The 19,161-nt window shown below is 40.5% G+C and overlaps 1 protein-coding gene across 8 annotated transcripts in view; it reads left to right on the forward strand.

Moving 5' to 3' along the window:
- The window catches only part of TMEM63C (transmembrane protein 63C), a 77,542-nt gene that overhangs the window by 21,132 nt on the left and 37,249 nt on the right, over nucleotides 1-19,161 (forward strand). For 5 of the 8 annotated variants that reach the window (XM_087724664.1, XM_087724658.1, XM_087724673.1 and 2 more), the window contains 4 exons: nucleotides 12,659-12,772; nucleotides 15,418-15,538; nucleotides 16,794-17,033; nucleotides 18,552-18,636. In XM_087724664.1, the coding sequence (XP_087580790.1) occupies nucleotides 16,838-17,033; nucleotides 18,552-18,636 (281 nt within the window). In that variant the 5' untranslated portion in view covers nucleotides 12,659-12,772; nucleotides 15,418-15,538; nucleotides 16,794-16,837. Of the gene's footprint in view, nucleotides 1-6,504; nucleotides 6,662-12,658; nucleotides 12,773-15,417; nucleotides 15,539-16,793; nucleotides 17,036-18,551; nucleotides 18,637-19,161 lie in introns of all 8 variants that reach the window. The other 3 variants (XM_014065227.2, XM_014065230.2, XM_087724688.1) reach the window with 2 other exon arrangements.

The following is a 19,161-nucleotide window of genomic DNA, read 5'->3' on the forward strand; positions in this document are numbered from 1 at the left end:
ATAATGGTTGTAGGTTGCGGGGGTGAAATATCTAGAAGAGCCGAGGTGGCAGAGTGGTTAGAGTGCAGTACTGCGGGCTACTTCAGTTGACTTCCAGCTGCAATTCAGCAGTTCAAATCTCACCGGCTCAAGGTTGACTCAGCCTTCCCTCCTTCCTAGGTGGGTAAAATGAGGACCCAGATTGTTGGGAGCAATATGCTGACTCTGTAAATCGCTTAGAGAGGGCTGTAAAAGCACTATGAAGTGGTATATAAGTCTAAATGTATTGCTATTACTATCTATATGAATTGTGCAGAGAGATAGCAATGGCCCACTTGAGCTGAGAGGCAAGATAAAGCCTCTTAGCTCAATGTGTGTAGCACATTGTGTTCATATAAATAGAGACAATCAAGCCCAACAGTTTTTTTTTTACCGGCAGGGATTGTGAAATGGACTAGGAAGTGACTGGAAGAATCATTCACTAAAATTGCTCTGAAATCCACCAGAGAACTTCATTTTCGGATGGAGATTTTTATGAATGGGATAACGATTTACGCCTAAGATCTCATTGAAATGTATCATTTTAAAGGTCAGAAAGAACAGCAAACCCTTCTCAGAGTCAAAATTATAGCATAAGGAAAGAAGAAGAAACTTTTCCAAATCTTTGATGGAAATGGCACCAAACTGAGCAGTAAAAGGCACCGAAATGGAGCTGTGCACTGCACAAAGTTGTTCAGGGGTTCTTTTCATTGTGGGGGGGGGGGGGCACCCTGGTCCTTTCATTCCCCATAGTAACTGAGAAAGGGCACAGGATAAAGGGGGCATTTTCCTTCTGCCTTTCCCTCTTGCTAAATATTTTTAAAGAAAAGTTTAGAGTTTTAAAATGGATATAAAAAAAGGTTTTCCCCTTTTTAATATAAATGATGATGCAGCACTACAAATTGCAAAATGGAAATTTAATCTGCAACTCAGACACATTGGGGGAGGGGAAAAATCACCTTGACTGCACAAGGAGGAGGATGCAAGAATTGGGCTGCCTTGTATCATGCTAAATTGGCATAAATGTCCCTTGTGACACAGCCCTCCTTTTGTAGAGGTGTCAGTTTGACCGAAGCATTCAGTAGCAGCTTTCTGTTCAGTAGACACCATAATTGTGCAGGGGGAACGACCTTGGATATAATATCCCTTATTTTTCCAGTAGTGTGCAGGGTATTGGTGCCCTTGCTGTTCTTCCTGTGTACTGTCACTGCACTGAAATGATCTATGCCTGCAAAGATGAAAACATAATGATGTGAAAACAATCTGTACTTACATTGCTATAATTATGTCTGGCTTTTTCCAAAGGATGACACAGCATTGAAACAAGCATGCTCAGCAGTGTTAGATTTGACAAGCACATGGAGAGAATGATTTTCAGAGAAGTGCAGATGGATAAACTCCGGGTCTTCTTATCTGAGGGCCAAGGAACTGCTTTGTCCTGTGAATTTTATTTTATTTTTTCAAATACAGGCAAGATCAGATACTGCAGGTCTTCCTGGCAAGCACGTCTTTTATTATTGAAGGGATACATTTCAGTGACAAACAAGAAACAAAGTACTGAAATTACTGAGATCATCTTTGTAATACAAAATAATATGAATTACAGATAGATAGGTGCATTCCACTAGTTAGTCAAGATAGCCAAGAAATGTACCCCTAAGTTCAGAGGTACACTTCAGTATAAAAAGAATATTGAAATGCCAGTTCTGATAAGCATTAATAGATGCATAATGTTGAACTCATAAGGAAGATGGTAGGGCCGTGATGGTGAACCTATGGCACATGTGCCAGAGGTGGGACACAGAATTCTTCTGGTTTGTGGCATGTGCATGCACACCGGCCAGCTGATCTTGGTGCATGCGGAGCCCCAGAAACCCAAAGATCAGCTAGCCGGTGCGCATGCATGCACCGGACACCTAGTCTTCGGGTTTCTGGCACTCCAGCATGTGCAAAGATCAGCTGGCATGCGCACTAGCCAGCTGGTTTTTGGGTTTCTGGGGCTCTGGCATGTGCGAAGATCAGCTGGTCAGTGCGCCTGCAAGCACCAGAAACCAGAAGACCAGGTGACCACATGCTAGCTGATCTTTGGGTTTCTGGGGCTATGGCTCGTGCGAAGACCAGCTGGCCAGCGCACATGCATGCGCTGTAAATGAGAAGACCAGGTGCATACCGGCCAACTGGTCTTCAGGTTTCCGGGGCTCCAGCGCACAGGCGCATGCTTGTTCACGTTTGGTCACCTGGTGCCGAAAAGGTTTGCCATCCCTGTAGTACGGCTATATAGTCCTACTGTTTTTGCTATTTGCAGTAAAGGTCTAGTATAAGGGTACGTGAAACTCAAGCAGTATTGATCTGTCAAGAAATTCTATCTTCAAAAATCTCTCCATTTGAAAATAGGATAGCTGGCCTTTTCCTAGTCTCAGCATGTGTTCTAGTGGCATTTATGTTGCTGAAAGAATATGACGCAGTTTTCTATAATTTTCTTCCCTCCAGAGATATTGGGTTTCATTTCACTCAAATCCTGTAAGTTAAAGACTAGCATATGTGAAAAGCAGTACGTTGAGCCCAGCAATGTGATATCTGCAGAGTCAGGGGAAGATATATTTTATTCTAGTTCTTTGCTGCTTCGGTTGCAGCGGAGATGCCAGAATCTGTTATTGCAAAGTTGTTTTACAGAAGACGAAAGATTTTATTCAATGGAGAGATTAGTGTCAAAATCAATTGGTAACTGGATTCTCAGCTGGGACTCTAGTGCTGTTTAATCTAGAAAGATCTTGCATTTGTCGAATTGGGAAAATGAATGGAATAAAGACTCAGGAGCTTTGCTAGAATATTGCAGGTGAAAAGCTGAAGGAAATTAGATAGTAAAGGAGAAATTATTTAAGTAACCAAGTTTGTTGCGGCTGAAGGAAGGGCATTGATTGGAATTCTAATTAAACATATTTAGAGAAATGTCACTGGAGAAAATTGGGTTAACTTGTGGATACTGAAATGGTTGTGGCTTCGTGACAAAGCCCATGGAGACGGCTGAGGCATAGTACTAGCTTGCCATCTCCTCCTGCTGAAATTTTGCATGTTCAGTTGGATAGAGGCCAATGCCCAGCAAAACTCAAGAGAGAAGACTTTATATGTACCTTGGCACGTACTGTGTCTCAAATTTTACTTATGATGTGTGTACCAAAAATCTTGGCCAACAGACTTGGATTCTTTGTGCAGTTGCATTATTTATTTTATGATGTTATGCATGAATACAGTACATGGAAGAAGTATATCAACCCCACACTCACTCACAGTGATAATGTTACCTAATTGGGTAATGAAGTATCTGCAACTAATAATTAAGCTCAGAGAGCACAAAAAACTCCACAGTTCAATCCTGAACTGCATATACTGTATTTTTCGGAGTATAAGACGCACTGGAGTATAAGACTCACCAAGATTTTGAAGAGGCAAATTTTTAAAAAACGTTTTTCACCTCTGCAGACCTCCCAAAAACAGCCCTTTTAAAAATAAAAGGGCATGAATCGTCTTTAGGAGGCTTGTAGTGTGCTCCTTGGCAAAACGAGCAAAAAATGGCCTGTTTTTCGTGAAAATGGGCCCGTTTTTATTTTTTAAAAAAGGGCATGCATAGCCTTTAGGAGGCTTATAGAGTGCTCCTGGGGGTTGGGGGGGGCAGAATCGAGCAAAAAACGACCCATTTTTGCTCATTTCTGCCCTCCCCAGCCCCCAGGAGCAGTCTGAAAGCCTCCTAAAGGCTATGCACAGCCATTTTGGTGAAGGGGGGGCTTTCAGGAGGCAAAAAATGCTGTATTCAGTGTATAAGATACACCCAGATTTTCAGCCTCTTTTTTGAGGGAAAAAGGTGTGTCTTATACTCTGAAAAATACCATATTCTCTTCTATTGGTGCATTTTCTCCTTTAGAGAACAAGAAGCAAGATAAACGGAAATATTCCCCAATAAGAATTAAAAACCATGGATCGTTTGGAAACCTTCTAAAATATGGTTCTTGTAGCTTAGTTAAGTGCACAAATGTGTTATGTCAGTAGTAATAAGCAGAAGCTTCCATAAAAGAGGACTGCTTTCTTCTAAATGTTATGGAAATGAAAAGCACATTCATTTTCTGATTACTGTTTATGGTTACTAACTTTTAAAGGAAGCTGCCTTATCTCACACACTTGCTTCTTTTCATGCATGCAAGATACAAGCCTTATATCAGTAACACAGGATATTTTCTACCTGAGGGCCAAAACTAGATAATGTCTTCTTAAGAGAGGCAGACCTATGTAGAGGCTGAGGGCGAGAAATGAGGAGATGAGATTTAAATGCTGAAACCAATTTTTCGATCATTACAAAAAGGAAATGTTTAACATAATTAAGCAGAACGCTGTTTCTTCTCAGAGCGCCTTAGGTTGCACAGACTTTTTTCCCTGTTGAAATACTCTGCGATTAACCTCCTTTATAAAAGAGCACAGAGGAGGACTGAATCTTGAGAATCACCATTCTGAAATGGGAGTTATGTAGTTCTAACAGTTTCAGTTTCTAAGGAACCCAAAATAGTGTATTTGGGGGATCTAAAATGGGTAATACTCTTTTAATTCAAATTATTCTACATTATCTCCCAGTAAAATTGGGGTTTACTTGTCGGATAATTTTATTTATTTATATTTCATACTTCTTGTCTACCCATCTCCTTTTACATAGTCCACTGTTTGAAGCACTTCAACCTTTGATTACTATACTCAGTTTGGAATACTTCAATAAGCACTGGGTCTTATATTGGTAAGCAGAAGTACATTGGTAAACAACTTTGCATCACACATACACACACACAGTTCACCAGGCTGGGAAAGCTTAAGTGAAAACATATTAAACTGTCTTTCTAGATAGATTTTGTGCTCTTTTTTGTTCATTTCAGATTTCCATGTGCATGTTCTTTCATAAAATGCTCGATAGCAATAGCAATAGCACTTAGACTTATATACCGCTTCACAGTGCTTTCCAGCCCTCTCTAAGCGGTTTACAGAGTCAGCATATTGCCCCCAACAATGTGGGTCCTCATTTTACCCACCTCGGAAGGATGGAAGGCTGCGTCAACCTTGAGCCGGTGAGATTTGAACTGCCGAACTGCAGTTGGCAGTCAGCAGAATTAGCCTGCAATCCTTCATTCTAACCACTGCCCTACCACATCTCATTATATAAATTATAATTATTAAATACTCATTAAATACTGTCTCACGTTAATTAATTTTATTTTTGGTTGCCATGATTTGTTTAACAATAAAAGATACAGGAAATAAACAAAACAGAAGGGAGATGTGGAAACTAGAAACTAAATGAGAAACGATGAAAACAAACATGTCTTTGCAGGAAATTTTTATATTTTGTACATATTAAATACATTCATATTCATGCATTAATTGTTAACTTCAGCTGCACCAGATAGAATTACAGGATAGGTTCTTCTTAATTGTGGTTCACAAATCAGTTAATTATTTTGGTGTTTTCCTTCTGTATTTCTGGCACAAAATAAGCATAAGGTTTTATAGTTCAAAGCATTTGGACAGATTCAGCTGGCTGCCCCTATTTTAAATTAATACGATTGTCCCCTGTTAATTTGGCAATAAACTGGCTAGTTTGAAAGAAAACGTTAATTTGAAACAGAAAAATAAAACATGAAAATTTACTAGGGGGAGGGGGAGCCCAAAGCTTAGTTGTGCAGTTCACATAATGCAACCCAGTTTTACCTCTGAAAGGAGTTTAGCCTCACATCCCCTTCCTATCATTTGAAAGATAAAAGGTTAATGGCCCCGTGACATTGGAGATCATCTTTATCTTTTCTTCCCAATTGACCCACAAGCCATGAACTGATGTTTGTGTACAGAAGCATTTATTGATGGGTCTTTCCTAGTTGATGCGCCATATTGATTCGTCTGGTACGCTGACTCAGTGCATCTGACTGCAGCTTCCCCCTCTCTTTCATGGGAGATCACCCCTGACCTTGCACTCTCAGCAGCCAAAGTCACATATATGGATAAACATCATTCATTTGTCTAGCAAGTAACAGCTAATTGGAGGCAAATCTTAAATCACACGCTCTGCTTCTGCAAAACAGAGGCAGACCTTTCAGATATGCAGGATTCAGGAGCTGCAAGCACAGGGGAGAAGGGTGTAACACAAGAGACGACCTAGTTGATTTATTTAATATTTAGGATTCCTAAACAATTTTCACGTTTGCATTTTAAACTGCCTCTCCATTAAATCCTACTTGATCTATCATTGATTTAGAGTACATCTTTTCATACCGACTGCAGGGAAGGAAGATTTAGGAATAGATCTAAGTAAATAAAACAATACCTATGCAAAACAAGGTTGGAATTGCTTTTAAAGAATGTAAATAGTCACATTCAGAGTCTTCATGTACATATTTATAATCAGGCCAGTTGGGAATAAAATATAAATTTACATCCATTCATGTGTTCATATGTTAGTCCAGAGCCAGCTAATTTATGTTCACTGGAAAAAAAAAACCTTATGAAGCTTTGGAAATCACAACAACCAAGCTATTTTGAAGAAAAATGAGATGCACCTGCTCAGAATAGTCAATGCTCAACTATATACGGTAATCAGAGGCTTGCTTTGTGTAAGGTAGGTTTTTGCTTTCATTGTCCAAATGATATAAATTGCACAAAATTCTGAAGCACAGAGTACCAGCAAACTAAGGTTTCTGTACCTCTAAAAGCAAGAAAACAAATTTGTTTTCAAAACTTGTAGATTTTTTAAAAAAAAACAGGACAGTGCCAAACATACTTATTTTGGTTTTCTACACTTCTAAATACAATTGGAAGCTCAGCTACAACACAACTGTTGGCATTCAGTATGCCTGCATTACTCCAGGCACACTGGTTTAGATATTACAGGATCCAATCTGGATCAATTACTAAGCAGAGATTTAGTCTTCCAAGCTTTAATTTAGATATTAGCTGATAGTATCTAGATTCCCTCTTAATATATATTGCAAATATATATTTTGTAAATGAGAGAAAAAAGGAAGAAAGTGCTGGAAATCATAGGAAGGAATAGCAAATTATCGTCGATTTTTTTTTGTTGCTTGTGAATGAAATAGGTTGATTGCATTAAGAAAACACTGTGATTGTTTGACAGCGTGATGAAATATTAACATGTTGTTCTGTTAAAATGTAAGAAGTCACAGTTGGCAGAAGAACTGTGATTTCCTGCTAGCCTGTCTACAAGACCTGAGAATAGGAACAAGCAGCACCTAACTGACCTTGATTGATCTCAAAAAAGCCAAGAAGTGTCAGAGCCTTAAGAGAATCAATCTATTCTACTCTGTACAATCTATTGATGCATTATTGTAATGCAAAATTGTAATCACTCCTAGTTCACTCGTCCTGTGAATAAATGAGAAACAGAATTTGTTTATTTTCAAGTGATTTTTTTTTTGGCACTGAGGTCAAAAAACCAGCTCACAAAACTGATATAGAGGAAGAATAAGAAAGTGTCCAGTGCATACATCAGTAACAATAATAAATAATAAAAACAATGATAACCACTGTATAAACCATTTCTCCATCTCTTAAGACCTTCAAGAAAGAACTGGTAAGAGGCAATTAAATCTCTTAATTTTGTCATTTTGAGATGGTGGCAGCAACATTTTAAAGGATATTTGCCTATCACCAAAATAGAACAAACTTCTTTTTATCTGTCAAAGTTATATAAATCATAGTCATATTCTGCTTGGTTATAGACTGATTGACCTATCTTTGTCAGTAGAATTTGAAAATTGTTCCCTTGAATGCTTTTATTTTCTGGAATGTGTATTGTTTATTTTTTTAAAAATTCTTGAGAATCGCCAATCAAGGTTTTATTCCAAACAGTTAAAATATTTGAACCCAAAAATTTGATTTATCAAAACTGAAGGATCCAAGGACTTTTCCTGTTTTCACCGAGTTCTCTCAGTTTTAGATGTAAAGCAGAATCACAGTTTTCTAAACCTCATCATAATGGACTTCTGATGCAACGTACTTCATTTGCATGATAATGATATCATTGCACATGATGTAATTACATCATTTGCATAATGACAACATTATATAAGTGATGCAGTTATGCCAATGATGCATATTGCATCATGTGTGTTATAATTGTATCAGTAAGCAGATAATGTTATACATGACATTTTATTGGAACTATAATTGTACATTCATCTGTTAAAACAAGATCTCACTGTGCAATTAAAAGCAAGAGAGAAATAAAAATTATCCCATTAGGAATGAGGAAATGTTTGGTGCAACATCCCCAGTAATCCAATTCTATTTTCTTCCTGTATACTTTTAAAGCAATAGAGTACCTTTGATGATGTGATGGGCTTTAAAAGGAAGTATTATAAGAGATTCTGAGGGGAAAGGGTATAAATATCAGTTGCAGATTAAATTAATGAAGGGCTCTGGTGCAGTTATCTGCAGACTAAACTTAGTTTTCTGAGGAGTTTCCACAATAATGATGTAGCTCTTTGAGCTTTTGTTTTGTTTTCTTTGCTTAGTCTTTTTTAGGAATCAAAGCTTTCTTCTTCTTCTTTATAGCATATTCCCGCAGGGTCCACTTTTCAGATCATTGAACGCCACTTTGCATGGTCAGCTGTGTCTCCAGGGCACAGGCTACAGCTTGCATATCTTTGTTGATGGTGTCTTGCCATCTCTTCTTTTGGATGCCTGCAAGGTCACCATCCATTGACTTCTAGTTGGTAGGCAGTCTTGGCCACAGTGGAAATTGCTGCTCTCAGGACATGCCCATACCAGTGAAGTCAGCCTTCTCTCATCTTCTCTATAATTGGTGCAACACCAAAATATTGTCAAATGTTATCATTTGTGATGTGGTCAAGAAGGGAGATGCCTGATATCCAGCGGAGCATTTGCATTTCCCTGGCATGGAGATAGCTTTCAGTCCCTGTTGTTATTGCTCAGCATTCAGTGCCATACAGTGCAACAGCGTGGATGGTTGTCTTGTAAATCTTAGATTTAAGACGGATTGGCATTCGTCTGTCACATAACACACTGGTGAGTTCTCGCCAACGCATCTAGGCTGCATTCACCCTTTCTCGCACCTCACCATTGATGTCGCCTTGGAGATGGGATCCCAGATACCGAAAAATGTCCACCTTCTTTAGGTTTTCTCCATTAATTTGAAGACCAAGGCTTTTGTTTAGGAAGAATTAAATTAAATTGCTGTATGTGGAATGTTTTTAGAGAAATTGGTGGGAGAACAGATTACACAGATTATAAAAGGACCAATGTATAGAAACAACACCAATATTTAGCGTCATTTGAAGAGTCTCAACTGGCTATAAATTTCAGAAATACAATCTCCTTCAGGATCCAAGTTCTCATTTTGGCTGTGATTGGAGATTTCCCAAAAGGGGGTGGGGTGATTAAAAATATTTTAAACTAGCTGCCCAGTGCCTTTAACCAGGTAAATCCAATTGAAAGGCTAAAGTCAAAGGCAAAAGAAGGGCATTTTTATAATGTAAAGGAAGTTATGTTATAAAAATGCTGTTTGTTTATTAATTTGTATTCTACCTTGATTATTTTTATAAATAAGGTTGCAAATATATCCAAAGACACCTTCCTCCTGTTTTCCCCACAACAACAACAACAGCCCATTGAGGTGGGCTAGAATAGGGGAGTGACTGGCCTTAAGTCACCCAGCTGGCTTCCATGTCTAAGGCTGGACTAGAATTCACCATATCCTGGTGATTGGTTCCAAGTCACCCAGTTGGCTTTCATGTCTAAGGCTGGACTAGAACTCATCCTCTCCTGGTGATTGGCCCAAAGTCACCCAGATGGCTTCCATGTCTAAGGCTGGACTAGAATTCACCATATCCTGGTGATTGGTTCCAAGTCACACAGTTGGCTTTCTGTCTAAGGCTGGACTAGAACTCATCCTCTCCTGGTGATTGGCCCAAAGTCACCCAGATGGCTTCCATGTCTAAGGCTGGACTAGAATTCACCATATCCTGGTGATTGGCTCCAAGTCACCCAGTTGGCTTTCTGTCTAAGGCTGAACTAGAACTCATCCTCTCCTGGTGATTGGCCCAAAGTCACCCGGCTGGCTTTCATATCTAAGGCAGAAATAGAAATAGAACTCAGAAATATCTGAAAAATATGGCTTGAAGCTTAACAGCTCAAAAACCAAGATCATGGTCGTCAGCAAACAACCCATTAATTTACCACTGATAAATTTGGAAGGAATCCCACTAGAAAAAGTTAAAAGGTTCACATACCTTGGTTTTTATTTACATGAAAGCTGGGACATAATCAGTGAAGTAAAGACAAGGATAGAAAAAGCTCGAACAACATTCTTCAAAATGAAAAAGCTTTTCTGCAGTCGCAACGTAAGTCTAAGTCTGAAAATCAGGCTTGTCAGATATTACATCTTTTCTATCCTGCTCCACGGAGCAGAGTTGGTTTCTGACAGAAAACCACTTGAAGAAACTAGAAGCATTTGAAATGTGGATTTACAGGCAGCTGTTATGTATAAACTGGGTTGACAAAATCACAAATGAGGCGATAAGCCGCCTGGGAAAGCAAAGAGAAATCATCAAAGCCATTACAAGTGAAAATTAGAATATTTTGGACATGTGATGCGGCACCCAGGAAAATACAGCATCCTTCACGTAATCCTCGTTTGCCTTCAGGGAAAAACTGGAGGCAAACGAGCGCCAGGCATAGAAGAACATCATGGCTTCAAAACCTAAGGGACTGGTTAGGATATTTTGCAGTCATTTGGATAGAGCCATAGTGGTGCAGTGGTTAGAATGCAGTATTGCAGGATAATTTTGCTGACTGCCGAACTGACAGCTGTTCGCCAGTTCAAATCTCACCAGCTCAAGGTTGATTCAGCCTTCTGAGCTCAGTAAATTGATTGTTGGGGGTAATATGCTGACTCTGTAAGCCACTTAGAGAGGACTGTGAAGCGCTATATAAGTCTAAGTGCTATTGCTAAAGTGAGGAGGTAAGGCCTTTTCTCTCTCTCTCTCTCTCCCATTTGTATTCCTGATCCTGACTTGCTAATAACAAAATCTCTGGTTCTGGTCGTTTTCTACAAGCCCTGTTTCTCCGAAGTCTAGAATGAGAGAGACTTTACAGTACAAAAATGAAAGAATCAGACACTTTGAAAAGTGTTTATTGTTCAATAAGGGCGATAGGGTGAACCTAGCATATAAAATAAAGGCAATTTTATGTCTGTGCCACTTACTGCACACACCTCCACATAGTTATTTCTCGTATCAGATATTTCTGTATAAGCAATCAGTGGAATTCTGAAATAAGTTTCAATTCAGGTACTTTTACATGCTTGTTCACCCATCTCACCGTCCATATGAATTAATAGTAACTTTGTACATATATACACTTGCCTGTTACTGCCTTCACATGATACACTACACCAGTGTTTCTCAACCTTGGCGACTTTAAGTCCTGTGGACTTCAACTCCCAGAATAGCTGGCTGGGGAATTCTGGGAGTTGAAGTCCACAGGACTTAAAGTTGCCAAGGTTGAGAAACACTGCACTACATCATAAACCAGCCAACCATAGTTTAGCTCAGCGTGTGTGTTTTTTAATAGCAGGACATATTTTTCATTCATGATTTAATATGTCATATGAAGCCAGAAATCAGGTAGACTAAAGTGGACAATGTGGAACGTATTGTGGGCTCACACAACCTGGCAATTGAGAAACTCCTAATTCAACTAAAATGGGAAAATTTTAATGCCCCGATCACTATAAACACTTTGTGATCTTAAACAAATCTCACAGATTTGTAGTAAGGTAAACAGGGAGGCACCACGTTGGCTGCTTCGATCTATTCGAAATAGAAATGAGATCAGTCAGATAACTCTGCACATGGCTGAAAACTCTTGTGTGCATGTTCCACTTTACTGCTTACAGATGTATGCTTTTTGTAAAGAGAAAACATGGAAAGAGACCAAGTGCTGCCTGGCCCTAAAATGGTTCTGTCATTAGCTCTTGGAAAGGTAGTGGAGGACTGAGCTGCTGGTTGCTAAGCGCCCCTCTAATTATTTGCTGATGGTCCAGAGTCATTTTCCTTGGTAACCAAAGGGAGATGAATTATTAAAAGCAACTGGCAATGTCAGATGGAATTGTTTACATGGGGAAAGGGAGCAAAGGGAGGAGGAGGCAAGGAACTGCACTCTCAGACAACCTGGAGGTAGGAGTAAAGCTCAGCTGGGCAGCCATCTGGCTTCACCTTCCTCTGCTTCCTCAAACACAGGAGGAAACCCATAATGTCTTTAACTTATTCCCGGCCATTGTCTTTTTAGATAGGTTTAGAGGCTTAGAAACAAAAAAGGGCCAGTACTGAAAGCAAACCCCGCTGCAGAATAATAATACTAAATACACAATGTAATTGGAGTATTCCAGCAGTGGGTGTCCCAAGGAACAAGAGATTTCCACCACTACCCACAAATGTTTACTTTGTAAGGGATGGTGAGGTGTGGCAAGACAAGTTACACTGGATTCTTACACAGAATAAAGCTGGAAACACGGAGCCTGTTCACCTTTGGTCTGCTAGAATTACTGGTTTAGTTTTGTGTTTCTTTTTTATAGTGACACAGGCTGACTACTATACAATGGCAAGAGTTGACCCTGGTGTCTGGAACCAAGCCTGAATCGTGGGATGACCCTTACTGGTATATATCGTGAGTCTGCTGTCCAAGAAAGGTAAAGAGGTGCTTTGTAAAACTTGTCGGATCATAAGGAGGAAGTGATCTCCGCCACTGGGAGAACCTTCATTCTCAAGAAGAGCTGTCCCAAGTGTGGAGCTTTCTAGAGCGGTGATTACTGCCATTCTCAACCAGTCGCTGGGAGATGTGTGCATTATCATCCAATGCATTTGATATAGATATATCTGTATGGGGGTGTCTAATTTAGGAGTGGATGGAACAATGAATGAATGGCTTTTCTGAGTTTGAATGAACTGAAGGTGAACACTTTCATCTGTTTGAAGCTACTGTAGGTTGAGTTCTAGGAACCATCAGAAACAAACCAAACAGGCTTGTTATTTGTGTCAAGGGCGTTAAAATGCTACAAGCGTCATTTAGAAAAAAATCCTGGTAAGTAAGGACATCTCTTTGGAATGATCTGGGAACATAAGCCAACCTATGTTACTCTCAAGTAAAAGAATTCTGTGTGAATGCCCATATCTGAGTACTCCCAGGCTGGCATTTTGCCTGATAGGATACAGGATGTGACCATGCATGCTAGCTCCATCCCCAGTGTCTCCAACTTCCTGTCTTGAGCGGGGTTCCTGCTTAGATGGGATTTGTATTTGCTTTTAGCATAACTAGAAGACAACTTTCTCAATATGGGAGAAAGGGAAAAATTAGACTAAACATATAAGACCATACATGGAATTCTGCATCCAGTTTTGGCTACCACATTATAAAAAAGATGTTGAGACTTTGGAAAGAGTGCAGAGAAAAGCAACAAAAATGATTAGGGGTCTGAGGGATAGCCACTTCTGTGAGATGGGATAAGGTCTCCTGCTTGAGCAGGGGAATGGACTAGAAAACCTCCATGGTCCCTTCCAATTCTGTTATTCTGTATTCTGAGGCTGCCCAGAGCAGGGAAAGTGTACCTAGTGCCTCTGTTATGTCCCTTTGGACCTAGTGATAGGATAAATGTTTGACGAGGAAAAAAGGAAGAATGGAGGAAGAGATGGATTACATACTCCATTGTTTTGAATTGTATCTGTTTAGAGGTACAGGACTATCTGATCACTTGGGGGATTGTGTTTCTAGTGCTTTGTGTCATTAAAAGGTTTTGTAATCATTGGGAGGTTGGCAGAGAGTCAGCTAAATTTCTTACAATTGCCTTTTAGAGCATCCTATTTGAGGGAGTTGGGGCGTACTAGATTAAAAACAGGAATGGAGAGGATGGCATACCATTAGCTGGAAGCTAAAATCATTTTGAAATACCAGATACCTTAAGAGACAAGTCAGAGTATTGTTGCTTGCTTCCACTTATAGGCTATTATTGGCATGTTGGCAAATAAAAGATGTTTGCATAGAAGCATTATGTTTCCAATATATTCCCTTTGCAAAGATAGCCCAGTGCCGCTGCCCTCATAATTTTTCATCTCACAGGAAAGTAGTGTACATAATACATATTTCTTTTTAAAGATTTCTCTGGAGTCCCACATTTTGATCCCGTGCTTTCCCAAACTAACATTTGCAATTTTATGGACTAGAATTACCTAAGGGGACGTGGTGGCGCAGACGCTGAGCTTGTCAATCAGAAAGGGCAGCAGTTCGACGTTTTGAATCCCTAGTGCAACGTAACAGAGTGAGCTCCCGTTACTTATCCCAGCTTCTGCCAACCTAGCAGTTCGAAAGCATGTAAAAATGCAAGTAGAAAAATAGGAACCAGCTTTGGTGGGAAGGTAACAGCGTTCCGCTCTTCGGCTTTGAAACAGAGATGAGTACCGCCCCCTAGAGTCGGCAACAACTAGCACATATGTCCAAGGGGAACCTTTACCTTTAGATTTAACTAAGCACCTTCCAGTAGGTTTTGGATTACAATTCTCAAATTCCTGTCCAGTATGGTAAATCCACTGGTGCTCCATTTCCACAAGGCTTAGTGCCCATTCTTAATTCACCCACTTTACTAACATGCCACTAGTTGACTGACCCATTAATATATCGCAATGTAATGTTTTTCTTCATGTTTCTTTGATCATTTCTCAATAGTACAAATCCTTTTAACATCAATCTACATAATAGAAGCAATTAAAATAATAGAGCTGCAACGGGCCATTTAGACCATCAATGTTCAGTGCAACAGTCCAAATTAAAGTATCCCCAATAGATGGCTGTCTAATGAAAGTCAGCCACTGCCTCTCTAGATAAATTGGTTTATGTAATTAATAAACACAATGTTATCACTTGTTTCACTTGTTTTTCAGTTTCCCTAACTTAACTTTTTTTTCTGTTAAGCTCAGCAATATGAATGCAGTGTTTTTATTTTTAATTTTAAAGATCCAACCTTTCCTAAAAAGTGAACTGAAAAGGCAACTTATCAAAAATAGACAAAAGATGGAGCGGGGAGTTTAAAAATCCAGCCAGCTAACAGAACGTTGCAAAACTGCAATCTTAATTAGAAGCACAAAAAAATATATGATATTAATCATTTTTAAAATTCAAACAGAGAGGCAACCTAAACAGCACTGTAGCTCAAAGCAGGGATGGACTGCTACGGTTCGCGCCCACCCAGTAATCAGGCAGAGAGCTCGTTGCTGAAATTTTTGAAGTCCACCCCTGGGTAAAAGTGCTTTTCCCTTATATCTTTCCTTTTTCTTGATTTTGTAGGATGAAATGCCATTAAAGCGATCACAGAAGTTTCTGGGGATGCTAATTCCAAACCCTGAAGTACTGCTAGTAAAGAGGATCTCTCCTAATCTCCACCTTCAATTCTTCAGATATTGATGGGGTAGGTCTACTTAATAAGTGGCTGTGATCATTGACCTGGGTTCTTCCTTGGAGGAGAATGAGATGTTGGGATGAAGATGAGAAGCCCTCATTGCAGGTATATCTGCTATACCTTTAGACATTGATCTGAAGTCCTAAGTAGGGAGTCCTGCTAGCTCACCTCTATGATCCACAGCTTTTGAGCTCTAAGCATTGCTGCTATTACCTGGAGAAAAGGTTAATGAGAAAAGAGTGCCGGACTGCAAGGTCAGGCTCCCCTGGGAAAAGCAGACACCTTGGGAATCAAAATCACAGTGACTTACAGTCGAACCTGGGATGAGCCAGTTTCTGGATACTATATAAGGGAATATCGGAGGCTGATACATTTGCTGAAAACAGCATTCTTTTTAATTTGCCTTCCACTCTCACAGTTAGCATAAGAGACCATGAACTGTTCTTGGGTATGTTTACTTTCATCTGGTCTTCTGGCGTCTTCTTAGAATAGTATATATCAGTGATGGCTAACCTTTTTGTCGTCGCATGCCGAAAGCGCCCACCTCCGCCCGCTCGCATAATGCAATGCATGGGTGACATGCCACCTGCCCCTGTGCAAACGTGCCTGATCACCCACGCTCCCCCGACCTGCCCCGTATGGGCCCAGTATGCCTCCCTGCAGCCTCCTGGGAGCAAAAACGGACTGCAGGGCGGTACACTGCACCCCGCCGTTCCCATTTTGGGCCTAGTAGGCTTTCCTGCAGCCTCCTGGGATCAAAAACGGGTCGCGGGGGGGTTGCTACACTCCCCACGCTCCCCTGCACCTATGTGCCCCCCCCCGTGCATGTGCATGTGACTCCCACACATGCATGTGTGTCTCTTGCATGCACCCCGCCCCCACATATGCGCAACAGAGACCCAAAAATCAGCTGGCTGGCGCGAGGCACGTTCCACATGTATGGTGGAGTTGAGCTGGGGCAATGGCTCATGTGCCCGCAGAGAGGGCTCTGTGTGTCACATGTGGCACATGTGCCATAGGTTTGCCATCACATGTATATATCTTGGCTTTAGCATCAAAAGATAATGTTAAAATACTTCCTGACAACTCTGAAGGCTGGTTTAGCAAGGATCTGACTGTTTTCTGTTCTCAATCTCTATATCTCTCTATAAAACAGCAAAGAGGAAGCTTATAAAGGGACAAACATATCCATCAGATATGAAAGTCTCCTTTGAGAGGTCCTTTTCAGTCTCAGAAACCTAGTTTCTCTCTTTTCCCCTCTTAGGCATTTTACACAGCAGAACTCCCTAAGAGACCCCTGATTTACAGATGGACAACATGATCATGACCACGTCTTCATCAGAAGATACGAATTCCGTCTCTCTGAATGTTCTCACCTATCTGGATACTCTGACCAACACTACAGAGGAGCAATGCTTCAATGCCCGTTCCCACAGCACTGTCTTGCAAGGGCTGCCGTTTGGTGGTGTGCCCACAGTACTTGCTCTCAACTTCCTCCTTTGGATGGTGAGTGAGAAGGAGAAAAATGATCTCCCTTTATTATCTGTTCCCAAATCATCACCCATCACAGGTAGGAATGACAGACAAGCAGTAACATTTGGACAGTTGTATATCTTTGCATCAAACACAGTGCATGAGATATAGCAGTTTTCTCCTTCATTCCCTGACATAATTCCCACTGGTTTCTTCCTTAAATGTTTCTTGCTCTCTTAAGGAAAAAAAAAAAAAACCTCCACCGATACAAAGAGAGATATTTCCCCCTAAGTATTAAAACTAAGGCAAGCACATCATATGACCTTTAGTCGGAGTGGTGTGACTTCATATTGGTAGTGAATAGGAATAACCCCATTCAGTCAGTTAGGTGACAACAAACTTCCCTCTGCAATGTTGTTTCTGACTTTCACCCTAGCCAGTGTTCCACACAGGCCTGGTAGGTCTGCAACCAGACATCCAGTATATATATTTCATCTAGAGCAGGGATGTCAAACTCGCATCATGTATCATGACTTTTTTCCCCTTCACTAAACTGGGCGTGGGAGTGACACATCCGGGCTGTGGGCTGCGAGTTTGATAGCCCTGATGTACAGCAGCAGTCCCCAATCTTTCCATCTTGAGGCCCAGCCCAGGGAAGGGGAGGGGGGCATGAGAGTGGTATGCATACATGTGCGCACAGCTCCATTAGTGTAAGCAGTGGTTGTGCATGTCCTCCACTTGCGTGAATGGAGCTTCACACTTGAGCGGAGGGTGCTTGCCCTCGTGCATGAAGTTCCACTTGTGCAAGCAGTGGGCCCTTGCACTCGCATGTGACCGGAGAACACACAAGCAGAGGGCACTTTTTCTTGCACACACAGATCCACTTGCGCAAGCACTTTCCCATCACTCCCGTGGTCCTGTTTGAAACAGGCTATGGGCCGGTAGTGGGCCGCAGCCCAGGGGTTGGGGACTCTTGCTCTAGAGACCATTTCAACCAACAAGCAGGAGAATTCATAATTTCTTGGTCTTCTTTACTTTGTACTGTTTTACACTTTTTCTCCAGTTTAACTCAAGGTTAGAATTCAACTGAGAGGCGCATTTGTATCTTAGTGTCAGTTCTACATATATTCATGCTATGCAAGACAGAATTACCATATAAAAATTGTTGCCTGTTTATTTTCCCATCTTTAATTTATATTGGCGGGGTACATGCAACATATCTAACTAGATCTGTTATAAACAGAATGGATGCATTTGTACCACATGTTAAGCTTCATTAATGTTAATCTTAGTTTCTTTGGTGGTGCTGTGAATGCATGCATATGAATGCAGCCTGCTTACAATTCAGTGAGTTGTGCAAACCCAGAAAATGATTCAAAAACCAATTTTTAGTATTTAAGTGAGCTCTGAAAATCTATGGAAGAAGAAATTCCATTCTGCAGTTATTGTTGTTCAACATTTACTGCAATTTCTGTCACAGACAGGGGGAAAGGAATGGAGTATTTACTTAGTGAAGAAGATCATTAAGCCGATAATGCTTCTCTCCAATTGCAGGTACTTCTCTTCATCTTTTCCTGCCTTCGGAAAGCAGCTTGGGATTATGGGCGCCTCGCCTTGCTGATGGATAATGACAGGTAAAATCTAACCTTTCTTAAAGGATGCAAAAGCGAAGGGTACAGAAAATAGTTTACCAGATGTTTCCAGTTTAATCCCCACAGATGTGTTGCGACTGCAATTCTTAAGTATTACCTGCAATCCAAGCATTTGGGAGGGCATCAGATTGGAGATGGCTGTTGTACATAGTCCAAAATTATCAGTACTTATGGGTGCTCTGTTGAGAATATAATGCAGGGCAGTATTATTAAAGCTTCAAAACCTGGCAGAGTAATAGGAAAAATGTCATTAATGCTACATGACTAGTAGACGGTGAAAAATGTTTAATTCCAGTAGAAGAAAAAATAATGAAATTCCCTTAAATTTCCCTTTTAAAAGAGGAACAATCCAAAGCACCTTCATAACATTTGTAATATAAGATGAACTCACAGAATTGTGGAGTCTAAATAATCTAGTCCATCTCTTTCTAATGTGCATAGAAACCAGTTGAACTAGCTGTCTCGCCTTCTCTTTGTAGCCTCCAGCGATGGAGTACCCAGAACTTT

The sequence above is a fragment of the Thamnophis sirtalis genome, unplaced genomic scaffold, assembly GCF_051295495.1.
Source record: "Thamnophis sirtalis isolate CommonGarterSnake01/CBP01778 unplaced genomic scaffold, rThaSir2_p1.2 scaffold_1, whole genome shotgun sequence".
NCBI lineage: Eukaryota > Metazoa > Chordata > Lepidosauria > Squamata > Natricidae > Thamnophis > Thamnophis sirtalis.